Below are 12230 nucleotides of genomic sequence, written 5' to 3'. Positions count from 1 at the left end.
TATATATATATAATTCTTGCAAATTCCACATGAGCGCTAGTGGCGTGCTTTTGTATCACCCACCAAGGGCACATGATAGGCCACTCTCTCTCGTCTTTTTCCCCCCACAAAAAAAAAATATAAATAAAATATCCAAAGCATAATTCTATTAGACGTCAACCCTTAAATCATTATTTTTGGATATATATATACAACACATAAAACCCCTAACAATTTCAAAATATATATAAAAAAAAATTCAAAAAATCTACTGCTATTAGGGGAGAAAATTCTTCATTTTTTTATTTTATTTTATAAACTATTTTCGATCATTTTTAGATTCGATCAATTTAGATTTAGAACAGTTATTATACCCTGTTTTTAGATCGATTCATTTAGGATACAAGGGCATGTATTTTCGATTCAATTTTTTTTTTAATTTACCATAGGATAAAGAATATAATGCTTCTTATTAACTACTGCTACAAAAAAAAAAAATACCAACAAATAAAGATATATATATGTGAGGTCCAAAGTGATAATGGGGACTCCCTCTGTGACTTTTTCTCCAAGCTTGATTGGGTCAAAAAGATGAGAAGAATTTCTGTATTTTGCTTCCTTTTTTTTCCCGCCTGTTTTCTGACAATGACAAAGACCATGGAAGTGAACTTCAATCTCAACCCAACAAGAGAGGAACGTCCACGGCACCTCCTGTTTCTTTCAATCACAATCTTCCTTCAGACATCAAAGATCGCTGTACGGTGATATCTCAGATCGGACAAAAGACTGGGGACTGCGCCTATCCAGATTATGTGCATTATCAAACTTTTCTTCAACAGTTGTGAATTTATGGAACGAGAGAGAGAAAGTTACATGATCCTATTAAGAAGGGTTTGCTCGGGAAACAGAAAAGCCGGAGCCTTTTGGTGTTAAGTTACAGAAACTCTGTCTGGCTTTGAGTTTCAGTTTAGTTCCTCCTACAGTTCGGAGATGGGTCATGGTCCTGTGGTTATGAGCCGGAAGTTATTTGCTCGAATCCCATGTCCTGCAACTTATTCTTCTGAAACATCCATCCATGGTTGTATAGGTATCAGTCACTGGCTTTCTGGGTCATTAGGATGTTGCTTGCACCAAGAACTGGCCTTGCGTTCCCCTCGTGTCCTTTTGTTTCTGGGGACTAGTATTTCGTTGGCTAAACATGATCTAAGAACCGATTTTTCATGAGGTGCTGTCTGCTGAAGAATTTGCAAAGGCATGCTGGTCTCTACTACTTCCTCCCGTTTCACGGTTCCATTGACTTGCTCCAATGGCGGTTGAGGACTTGTCTCCATGAAAGTCGGCTCCATTTCTTCAGCCACTCCGTTGTGTATTAAGATGTTATCCAGAATCTGAACGTATATTCATATCAAACAATGGAAGGCTTCAGTAGGGAACTGTTTACATGAAACATAACACAGGGATGGCATCTGCATAATGGTTAGTTACTATATAAAAGTGTCATAATTCGGGCTGACTGAATCGGGGACTTATCAGGGACGATATATATGCAATCGTACGAGCGAGTAAATCACGCAAAGGACTTACATTTTCACATGAATCTCCGATCTGGGACTCATGGAATGTGACATCTGCAGCAGACAACAGCCCAACAGTACTCTCGATTATGTCAGGAACATGAAACACCTCTCTGTAGCTTGAAATGGCGCTTTCAGAGAAAACCAGGTCTTCGAGAACGTATTCTGGTATATGCTCAGAATTGTATATAGCTCCAACCGACATTACATCACCAGTTCCGGCTGAGATCGTAGGACTAGGGGCCGAACTCGCTGCAAGAAGGCTCAGATTCTCCGATGAGGAAAACCTGGCAGCGTTCTTGGACATCAAAACATCGAGCTGACTTTTCAGTTTGTTAACCTGAGAATGTGCCAACTCAATTTTCCAGAGAACCTGCTCAAGGATACCGTCCCCATCTCGGTAATCAAGAAGTGACTGCTCGTCAGAGAAATCCATTCGGTTCTTCAGGTCAACATGCTGGTCCTTCGCTGCTTGCCCATTAAAGAAAAACGACGATTTTTCAGAGTCTGAAATACAAGACATTGCAGGAAACTTATAGGAAAGTTCATTCATTAGTCGAGTATAATTATATTCTTCTTGATGTCTACGGTCATATCATCGGCTAGTTGTACCTCATAAACTAGAAATCTTTCGAGGGCAACTGTTGAGAAATTTCTTTAAAACAACACATAACCGACAATCTTAACCGTTTCAGAAGGCTGCTTTAACAATTAACCAAAGCAGAACTAATGAACTGCTTACCACCAAAGTCATCAGCCAAAGCAATTCCATCTGAACTCAATCTCTTCTTTTCTGAAACAAACCAGAACACTGTTTCAGGCAAGCTCTCTGTACTGATGGTTAGGAGTAACCATAGATGATAATGACTTACCGATATAAGAAAACAGGTTGTGATGGGCTAGATATGATGCTATATCATTTGTGTCCTCGACCCTCTTACGCTTCCTCCTCTTTGCCGCACTTTTTCTGTAGCATGGATTCGAAAAAGGGATGGACTTTATCCCACACGTTTCTGACATGGACGGATCAACTGTCCCAGGCTTTGTTTGATCATATCCTTCTAGCTGTCTTGAATATTCTAATGCCCGGGATTCGATTTCGTTGATTCTTAATTCAGTCCATTTGCAACGCCACATCAGCGGCCGGATGAAGCTCCTCCAGTGACTTGTCAGCTTCTTTTTCCTAAAAAATGGACATGCAAAGGAAGATTGCAGAATTAGGACACAGAAGGAGAATAAAACATGCCAGCTTTGCTCTTTTAATCAATAGATGGATCTCACACCAAAATCAGCATATGGAAGTTACATATATGAAGGCCACGGAAGGAAAGAGATCGTACAGAAACATACCTAAAATGAAAAATGCTGCCAAATGAATCATAAGCAGGTCCGAGGTCATCGAAAAAATGAGACTCGACCTCAGCTTCAGTGATTCCATTGCACATGTCAGCGTCAGATGTGGTATCGGCAAACGAGCTTGAATATTCAGTAGCATCTGGGTCCTCAGCCTTGTTCAATTTCGGGTCAATCTCATCGTCACTTTCTGCTATATCAACCTCCAGATTCTGATCAGACGTTAAACTCAGAGTTTCTGCACTTGCACGAGCTGTCTCACACGTCAAACTATACTCTTCGTGTTTTACAATGGGATTTTTCTCTTTTTTGGGTGATAATCTTGCTGAGCAAGATTGCTTACTATTCGGATTGAAATCCATACGTGGTTCAGCCACGATCATGTTGGCCCTTCAACTCGTCCACAGGGACAGATCCTTCTCACAGTTGGCCTGAAGACATGGGAACTGCAAACGTTAAATCTTCTCATGGTTCGACATAAATAGTTGGCTCCATGCCACAGAATCTTGTGCCATGAAGAAACGGGAAATTTTTAAGACGTAAGCACCGATCGTATGCGTGCAAAAACATCACATCGAGAACAGATTTAATCAAGATATCGTGTATCTGCATAGACGAAGAGGAAAATCAAGACAAACTTCCCCCTACACGGGTAAAAACGCAGGTTACAACATATCTAAATGCATGCAGTTTCACAGAGGCATGACATTGTGAAAACCGACATATCATTGCCCCTCTCAAAAGAACCGAGAATCTCATAATCCAGGAGACGGTTTTCCTCTTAACCCATGAATCTGAAACGCCATTAGCTGAGCATTCACATCTACAGAATAGATTTAGGCAACTGTTCATAGTCAAGATTCAATATTTCCAGGTAGAGAATCTAGAGGACTAAAGAGGCATATCACAATTAAACAAAGGAAAAGAAAAGAGGGACATATCTTCTCCAAAACCAAACAGCAGATCAAAGAGTTTTCTTTTTTCCTCGCTTGGACGTAGCTGATATTAGCCACCACATTGAGGCCACAGAGAGTGAAAAACACTTGCAAGAACATGGTGACACTTGACGATGATGATTTCACGCATAATTTCCTCCAAAACCCATTTCAAAAGAAGAAAATCAACATCACATCATCCATGGCGAATTCAACAGTTCCAGGTTGGTCGAAAGCAAATCAACGCATAAGAACACAGCTTCTTACGAACTCCTCAACCTCAATTCTCCAAAACACTCCTTACCGTTTCACAGTTTCGACGATATCACAAAGACGAATGTCACTGGCAATAGGAAAAAAACTAAAAGGACAGCTCAGGAACAGGAAGACGAAAAGCTGAAACATTTCGCCATTCCAAATGAAACCCACGAAGATTCGGAACAATTATGCTGAAGAGAACAAAGAACAAGCTGGAAGTAATCAACACAAAAGCTTAAAAAAACGAAAACAAACAACCACAGCTAGCTGAACCAAGAACGAAGCTCACATGCTAACAACAACAAAAAAACAAGCATATCATCACGGAGCAAGAAGGAAAATGCGAGTATACCCAGAAATATACGTACGAATACGTGAAGAAACAGTAGAAAAATACGTAGAGAGGGAGAGAAATGCGATGAGCTTACCAAGATATGAGAGAGAGTGTGCGGCGAGAGGGAGAAGAACAGAGGGAGAAGGAGACTGCGAGGGGACAGTACGCTCACAACAACGTTACTAATAAATATATATATCAAAAACCTAAAATCTTGGTACTTCCCTATCCACGTGGCATGTGATTATTGGTCCACATAGAATCCAGTTATCGAAAGCGCCCTCGTCATCTCGCGAGTAAATTCCCATCTATGATAATGTACTGTGAAGATTGTCTGATTCTAATCTTCTTAACCTGCCAATATCTTAAACATACTCTTTTGGATAAACATGTATCTTACCATTACCAGAATTCCGGATATTATTCTAATTTACATGAACTTAATTATTTTAAGAAAAATAAAAAAGAAGAAGAAGACGACCCTTGATCATGCTTCCATTGATGAACTTTGATTCCATAGACTCTGTTTTCTGCCGAAAGGGTCTTCAGTGTTTGTGTTTCCCAGTACGAGAAACAGGAGAAAGTGACGTTGGAAGCGGCCTCCTCGTATCTTATGTCATAACTCTGAAAGAGTACATATTCTAAAATGGCGAATACATCCAAAGAATATCAAGATATTACTGTATGTTGCACCCATATCAATGGAGTAATCTGATATAAAAGTACAAGTAACAGTCGGCGAGTTCTGTCTTCTGGAATTGCTAAAATGGAAACAGAGTCACGGGATTTGTAATGCTTCTAGTTTATTATCATCTGGGCAGCAGAGAGATGAGGGAGTTTCAACTATTGAATAAACTGCAAAACAGGAGGAATCCAAACCTGGATTCTGATCCAAGTTACATTGCTAACAATCTCGATAGGAACACAGAAATGGCAGCGTATCCGAGTTCTTGAAATCCATTCAACGACCAAGAAAAGAAGAAGCTTTGAGTACTTGCACACCTGACGAGAGCCCTCAGATTTTCATTTCGGTAGACCAAGTGCCTTGCACGCTCGGGTGTTTCGTCACATGCCTCGTCCTCAGTTTCACCACTTTCCTCCCCAACGAGTTCCTGAGCCTCATTGCTTCTAAGAGGACGTCTTCCGGTTCCATGTTCTTCACACAGACCACCCTTTCATTCTTGTTTCCTGCCAAAATGCACAATCGTGCAAGTCAGAAAAGGGCATGGCTTCAACTGTTAACTGTGGTTAAGACAAGGAGAGAGGATATACTGTATAAGCCCTTCAAGAAAGGATGCTGTCCACGGGCAAGATCGGTCACCACCTCCAGATGAGGGTTTTTCTCCTTAAACTGGGGAAGATGAGCTTCCATAAAGGCCCTGCAAAAAAACAAAAACAGTTAACGCGGATTTCCAGAAAGGAATGAATATCAACAGGGCAGAGTTTAAACGAGAACACGCCAAGACATTGAAATGAGAAAAGACTCGAAAAAAAACAAGAACAAAGACCAGTGGTAATCTCACGAGGAACACCATCAAAGGGGGAGACGTTAGAATCGGGCATAAACCATTTGAACACCGAGAGAGAAAACCATTCAGAAACATGATACTTCAACATGAGAATCGCTAGAAATAACTTGAAGTTCGACAATTTCCAGTCATCACTGAAGCTATCCATATTCACGATTACGGAATTTTAAAAAACAAAATCATCGGATGATTATGCGGTGGTACCTTATCCCTCGGCTGCTACCTCCCCAGTTACAGTAGCTCACAATCAGCTTCTGAAGCTGCCATGTTCCTCTAAGCGCCATCTGAATCTCAAACCACAAAAAACACAGAAACTGATTACGAAATTCGATCGAAGAGCTAAATCTTTTGGTGTGCGTTTAGAATCTTAATTGGGAGGAACAGAATCAGGGTTTTTGCGGCGTTCCATCTCTGAATCCCGATTACATAAACCCTAAAAAAATAAATACAAAATAGAGAATCCATGGAAGCATAATCCCCTACCTTTTCTCCTTCCCGAACTCTGGCTCTCTCTCCGCCCAAATGCCCTTGTGGTTTGAGACTTTGGATCTTTTGGGCTTTGGGTTTCGAGTCTCTTAAGGCCCAATAAGTACCCATTTGAAAATATGATACAACTTTAAAAATAAAACTGAGAATTGGCCAACCAGGAGACGTGTTTAAAACAAACGATACCTCCCCATTTATTTTTACATAATTCACACACACATATATAGACTCGTTCATTTGACATACAAAAATAAAAAATATATATATAAAAACAAATTATGTGATTAAATGTATCCTAAGCATCTACAAATTAATTAATTACATCATAAATATTCAAGAACTCGATGGAAATTTGTACAGATTTACAAACAATACGGCCATGAAACCAACCAACATTACAATTTCATAAAAATTCAAAATATGAAATCTCCCAAATCATGTATTTCTAATATAATTTCGATATATAAACAAATAAAACGGATGGTTCTATTAATAAAAAAAAAAGTCTTTCCATTTCTATAAAGCGAAAACAACAAAACTTTTAGTGATTAAAGGATAAGATCATCAAAGACATGACAGAAAGACCATATGGAGATGACAAAAGAGAAGAACCCGTAACAGAGCTCTTAGAATCTGACGCTGCGGCTGACGCGGGCGTTGATACCAGTGGCCTCCCCTCCATATGGCTCCGACGGCTTCCTCATCTCTCGGACTTGTCCTTTCCGTCTCTTCACCTTCTGCTCGTGCTTTTTCTGCATTTTTCAAACAAAAGATCCCGTCTTTTTCAGTAAAGCCGCAGCCTTGCAGGAGAAGGGAGAAACAGATGGGAAAACGGGGATTACCCTGTACTTCTTTCTCGGGTTTTTTAGATCCTTGTTGCGTTTTCGTGTCAGCCCTTTGTTCTTCTCAATCTGGAAAAGGAGGGAATGGTGAAGAACAATTGTATGAGTTTGGATGGACACGATGTTAGACAGGAGACACATATATTCAATTCACTCACCTGGTATGAAATCAGTCTCTTTCCATCCGCGGTTTCAGGCAACGACGACGGGTTTGTTGATGTTGGCCTGAATCACAATCACAGAATTCGCAACGATGATTAATTAGTACTGAGTTCTTTTCAGAGATGAAACTCCAAAACAAAATAATGTTAAGGAAACATTATCTGCTTTTTCAGTAACAATGGCACATGAGTCAGTGAGGAAGCTTAAAGTTGTACCTTGCATACATCTCTGCTTTTGCAGCTAGTTTTGCATCTCTTCGTCGCTTGGCTTGTTCGTACAGATCATCTCCCGAGCTCTCCGACCCATCATCATCATCATTGTCAACCATGTCATCATCATTAGCATCATCATCTTCTGATATATCAGCCATAGGTTCATATCCATCTCCATCACCATCCTCGGACTTTACACCAGCTCCAGCCAACACTCTCATCTCAAACTTCCTACGCCGTTCTCCAATATCATCCCTCTTTGGTAAATCATCATCACCAGATACAACCTTCCAACAATATATATATAAAAAAAAAGATGCCCACGATCTGATAAGAGAGCGCACACTGCTTTCATGAAAATATCACTTCTAACAGAAGAATAAAGCAACAAATTTCTTAAATATGAAAAAGATCACAAGTTTATAAAAAGATGTCATCACTCAATTTATAGTAATATATATATATATACCATGCCACATGAAGACTGCATTCATAAATATACGCTAATATATACCGTACATGCCAATACATCAAATGTAGTCACATTCTAATAGTCGGGTGCTGAGAGCCTGAGACACATTCTATTACCCGATACAGTCATTTATTGGATTTGGATGAATATAGATTCATAAACCGAAAAACTTCCTAATACAAAGGGATGAAGCCACATAATGCACTGGCTTGTTTACCTTGGACTTCCGTTTAGCAGAGACAAGCTGTGAGACAATATTAGATGTTAATCCACGTGAGTCATCCTTGTTATTGTCTGTATCATCATCTACATAATCATCAAACGTTTCCAGCTTCCTGTTACATCCAAAGGTTGAAGCTTAACACCTCACAGCCTTACAAAGCAAAAGGATCATAGTTATTGGAGATATATTGTAGGAAATATAGAAGAAATACCCATTCGCCAATTTCAAACGCTTCTGAGCTTTATCAGGCTTGGAAATGGCGGAACCCAAGGCTCCTTTGTTTTTCAGCTTCTGCTCGAGAGCTGCTCGAAGTCTTAACATTTCCTCGCTTTGAAAATCAACTTGAGCAGTCTGCCATAAAGCAAGCACAGTATATCATTTCCAACCATGCAGCGATGATAACGCAGCAAAAGAAATATCTGAGAATGGAATATATTAGATTTATATTTACCTGAAGCTTGCGTTTCTCTCTTTTTTTCTTTTTGATCTCCGTCAAAGCATCAACTTTTTCTAGCTGAGTATATGAGAATTAAAGGGGGCACGACAAAGAATGAATATTAAGATTCAAAGGGCAAGATAAAGATTAACCTAAAAGACGTCAAGCAATGGCTCAACTTCTACCTTAGCTGCATCTTGAGTATCTCTGACCACTACAGCAGAAGCAGATGATAAAACGTGACCAGCCTCGGGACAACCTGATGCCACAGGGGCAGTTTCTTTCATGACCTTCCCCACTGTTCCAGTAGCAATGTCTTTCTTCAAAATCTCCTCAAAATCTGGGGGCAGGTTTCCATCAAGTTCTTTGATCTATTAACAGACAATAGCATACATCCATTTGGCCATTAGTATAACGAACGTTTCTCCAATGCAACTACATAGTAGCAGTAACAAAGGTTAATTGGAGTCGATAGAAAAGAAAAAAACTTAAGGGTACTACCTTATCCAATAAGGCTTTGATCTCTACAAGACGGGCAATGACCGGATGGTCACGGACAGGCTGCCCCTCAGATTTGAGAAGAAGATAAAATGTTATAGCTTGGCAATAGGCCAGCAGCAGAAGCTGCTTCACTTCTAAGTATTTGATTCCACCATTCAATGTGATTTCACCTTCTTTTAACTGTGTGGAGAGAGAAATTGTTTAACATATGACATTGATTAAGAAATGTGAAGCTTTGAAATTCAGCACTTAAAATGAAAAAATAAAAGCAATAAAAATTAGATTTTGGAGGAGAAGGAAGCCAGAGGCAAGTCTGTCAGTTGCAGTGTGGGTAACTCAAATTTGAATTTGATAATAACAGTTACGTGGGATTCAAAGAAGCTTACCTTTCTCATAACAGGATCTATCTTATCCTCAAGTTGCTCAACTGCATCATTCAACTCAGACAAAAGACCAACTAATTCTGGAGCAGAGCTGCATAAAAGAAATAATCACTTAAAGTAAACAAGCCTGCGTGTAACACTAACGAGATCCAAAATAAATTTGATATATCAAATAAATTGTAACTTGGAGCAAAAGGTGCCGGCTTTTTACCTATATACTACGTCCATTTGCTCCTCCTTTGTCAAAGCGTTAATGTCTTTCTTGACCTCTTCAAAAGACGTATATGCATCAACCTTTGGGTCCATATCTCTGATGGATTCTGATGCATGTTTGCCTTTCAGATTCATTTCCTACCAAGAAAATAATAGAACCATAAATTATTTATACAAGTAAAAGGATCAGCTAGTCCAACAACTTGATGGCAACACCAACCTCCAAGGTTAGTTCTCTGTCGCTCTCTTGTTCACTATCATCATCTTCCAAGCCCATATCTGCTGCTGTATAGGAAGCTAGAGCTTCCTTCTGCAACCTTATCCCCTCGGCCTCCTCCAATACAAGGGCCTCATCATCGCTTGATTGGATCTTAAAATTTTACATCAAGCCAGCAGTAAATTATGCCAAGTTCAGAAATATATATATATATAAACCAATTTTCCAGAGAAATGGATTGAATTTGGGCAAACGGAGAACGTGTGTAGTTTAAAGAGTAAGAACCATGACACTCCACACCTCAAAGTCGGCATTATCACCACCATGGTATTGGCCCTTTTTTCCACCCCATGTAATCCTTTTATCTTCGTCATCTTTATCCTTGTCATCATCAGCCATTTCATCATCAACATCACCAAACTTTGCCCTCAAATATTTCTTTTGCCTTATAACTGCAAAAATAAAGCAACAAAAAAGAATATGGATGAGGCTCCATCCAGCTGCTCCACAATAATAGAATGAAACCAATCAATTTCAAAAGGAGTTTGCTTAGGCATGACCTATGTACATAATGCAACCCACAGCAACATGTAATAACATCACAAGGTTTGAATTTCTTAATATCCCCGGAATAACGTAAAAAAAAATAAAATAAAAACTCCCTAGAACAGGATAACAAATTGAATAAAACATCCTTACTCTTCGCAGCAAGTCCGCCACTTTCAGCATCCTCATCATCCGTATCATCGTCGTCCTCCTCGCCATCCTCGTCTTCATCCTATAAACCAGACTAAGCGAAATTAGAAAAAGCATATTTGTCAAGCTGAATTGACTTGCAATTATGAGGGGAAACAAAAACACAGGGAAGAACACTTAACAAGAAGAAACCATGCTTTTACTATGATAAAACTATTGACACTGAGATATATGTATAAGTTCATCAAATTGCAGAAGTCGCAAGCCTAACTGTTTGGGAATAAGGACAAAAGTAAACCTTTATATCAAAAACTGGCAGTTCATCATCTTCATCCGTTTCATCAGTATCCTTGTCAACGTCCAAAGGAACAAAATCCCTCTGCTTATGAACTGCAGACACATCCAGACAGTAAAAGGAATCAAAATTTGCTCAAAACCCCACAATTTGAATGCCTAGGATCTGTTATAGGAAGCTGAATAAAATATCAAGAATATGCCATTACATACAAGGTCCTAAGCTTACCCAATCTCCAAACCACACTTCAGAATAAAACAAATGAGTTACTCCAAGAAGGATCGGAATACATTATAATACCCATCAAACCCGGTGATTGAAAGATGCAGAACTTTCAATAATCGAAGTTAAAGAGAAATATGTGTAGGCAATTACAGGCATCAATCTCGTCATCGTATTGATCTTCGACGTATTCTTCCCGTTTTTTCCTGCTCCTGTCACCTTTCTTCTGAACCCCTCCTCTCTTCCCCATTGCTACGCTGATGAATCCCTCGGAATTCGAATGAAACTCCCTTACCCTCTGAAGAAGGAAGGCTAACAATCAAACAACAAAATAGGTCGAGGGAAAAAAAATTGCTCAGGAGCAGGTGAAACATCTGCTAAAACCCTAGGGTTTAAACAATTTTGGGCCTACTTTAGGCCCAAATTCTAATATGGCTCAAAGGACCAGAGAAATTCATCCGGCCGCAACCGCACTCCTGTTGCGATTCGTTTTTTACTTTTTTTTTTTCCGGAAGCAGTTCATCAGTTTGCCCGAAATTCAGAATTTTAGACATTCGGTTCGAAAACGGTTTATTTGGTATTCTAAAATTTGTACCAAATTAATTCCGTCTTTTATTTGATTTGGTTCAGTTCCGGTACGGTTCAGTTTTGGATTTTATTAAACAAAATTAGATTTTTTAAAGAAAATTTCGGTTTCCGGTGAGTTAGGATATAAGTTTTACTGATTTTGTCATGTCTGAAGGATATCCCCACAAAACATTCCCTTTTCGTTTTGAGGGTGTATACACATAATGAGACACTGCTGGATTTTGGAAAAAATGTAATGACAGATTCTTACTGCTTTGTACTCTTTTCTTTTATTTATTTCTTTGTTTTTTTTTGGGGGGGGGGGGGGGGTGTTGCACTTA

At 39.3% G+C, this 12230-nt stretch overlaps 3 protein-coding genes across 4 annotated transcripts; all 3 read right to left on the bottom strand.

The window, feature by feature from the left end:
- Positions 1 to 571: 571 nt before the first annotated feature.
- LOC104804014 lies at positions 572 to 4558 on the bottom strand. 2 transcript variants are annotated; one of them, XM_010528159.2, is made up of 6 exons: positions 4528 to 4558; positions 2904 to 3998; positions 2426 to 2736; positions 2296 to 2346; positions 1564 to 2021; positions 572 to 1367 (listed from the first exon to the last, which is right to left on the bottom strand). In XM_010528159.2, the coding sequence occupies exons 2-6, from the start codon at positions 3287 to 3289 to the stop codon at positions 1074 to 1076; spliced, it is 1500 nt and encodes a 499-aa protein (XP_010526461.1). In that variant the 5' UTR covers positions 3290 to 3998; positions 4528 to 4558; the 3' UTR covers positions 572 to 1073. The 2 variants fall into 2 exon arrangements, with proteins under 2 accessions (XP_010526461.1, XP_010526470.1); XM_010528168.2 differs by having other exon boundaries at positions 2904 to 3729; positions 4528 to 4557.
- Positions 4559 to 5100: 542 nt separating this feature from the next.
- On the bottom strand, positions 5101 to 6498 carry LOC104804007 (54S ribosomal protein L51, mitochondrial). Its single transcript, XM_010528138.1, has 4 exons — positions 6446 to 6498; positions 6167 to 6246; positions 5706 to 5812; positions 5101 to 5621 (listed from the first exon to the last, which is right to left on the bottom strand). Exons 2-4 carry the CDS (start codon positions 6244 to 6246, stop codon positions 5449 to 5451), a joined length of 360 nt encoding a protein of 119 aa, XP_010526440.1. The 5' UTR covers positions 6446 to 6498; the 3' UTR covers positions 5101 to 5448.
- A 571-nt stretch (positions 6499 to 7069) lies between these two features.
- LOC104803998 (something about silencing protein 10) lies at positions 7070 to 11657 on the bottom strand. Its single transcript, XM_010528125.2, has 16 exons — positions 11476 to 11657; positions 11104 to 11195; positions 10809 to 10887; positions 10410 to 10561; positions 10113 to 10262; positions 9891 to 10030; positions 9683 to 9770; positions 9297 to 9476; positions 8981 to 9166; positions 8811 to 8873; positions 8571 to 8710; positions 8354 to 8471; positions 7668 to 7951; positions 7449 to 7515; positions 7291 to 7359; positions 7070 to 7200 (listed from the first exon to the last, which is right to left on the bottom strand). Exons 1-16 carry the CDS (start codon positions 11570 to 11572, stop codon positions 7075 to 7077), a joined length of 2031 nt encoding a protein of 676 aa, XP_010526427.1. The 5' UTR covers positions 11573 to 11657; the 3' UTR covers positions 7070 to 7074.
- Positions 11658 to 12230: the final 573 nt, after the last annotated feature.

Source organism: Tarenaya hassleriana, unplaced genomic scaffold, assembly GCF_000463585.1.
Source record: "Tarenaya hassleriana unplaced genomic scaffold, ASM46358v1 Cleome10, whole genome shotgun sequence".
NCBI classification, from domain to species: Eukaryota; Viridiplantae; Streptophyta; class Magnoliopsida; order Brassicales; family Cleomaceae; genus Tarenaya; species Tarenaya hassleriana.
Note: the sequence above shows the minus strand (reverse complement) of the source record. Positions and strands in the feature narration are given on the sequence as shown.

Bases quoted from the DNA above. Each gene is read 5' to 3' on its own strand.
- LOC104804014 (XM_010528159.2), bottom strand. From the start codon at position 3,289: ATGATCGTGGCTGAACCACGTATGGATTTCAATCCGAATAGTAAGCAA. The intron at 2,347-2,425 runs GTAAGTCATTAT...GGTTTGTTTCAG, and splicing joins CAACCTGTTTTCTTATATCG to AAAAGAAGAGATTGAGTTCA. The intron at 2,022-2,295 runs GTAAGCAGTTCA...ATGGGCAAGCAG, and splicing joins TTTGGCTGATGACTTTGGTG to CGAAGGACCAGCATGTTGAC.
- LOC104804007 (XM_010528138.1), bottom strand. From the start codon at position 6,246: ATGGCGCTTAGAGGAACATGGCAGCTTCAGAAGCTGATTGTGAGCTAC. The intron at 5,813-6,166 runs GTACCACCGCAT...GTTTTTTTGCAG, and splicing joins GGTAGCAGCCGAGGGATAAG to GGCCTTTATGGAAGCTCATC. The intron at 5,622-5,705 runs GTATATCCTCTC...GCATTTTGGCAG, and splicing joins TTTCTTGAAGGGCTTATACA to GAAACAAGAATGAAAGGGTG.
- LOC104803998 (XM_010528125.2), bottom strand. From the start codon at position 11,572: ATGGGGAAGAGAGGAGGGGTTCAGAAGAAAGGTGACAGGAGCAGGAAA. The intron at 10,031-10,112 runs GTTGGTGTTGCC...TTTTCTTGGTAG, and splicing joins ACAGAGAACTAACCTTGGAG to GAAATGAATCTGAAAGGCAA. The intron at 9,771-9,890 runs GTAAAAAGCCGG...TCTTTTATGCAG, and splicing joins CAAATGGACGTAGTATATAG to CTCTGCTCCAGAATTAGTTG.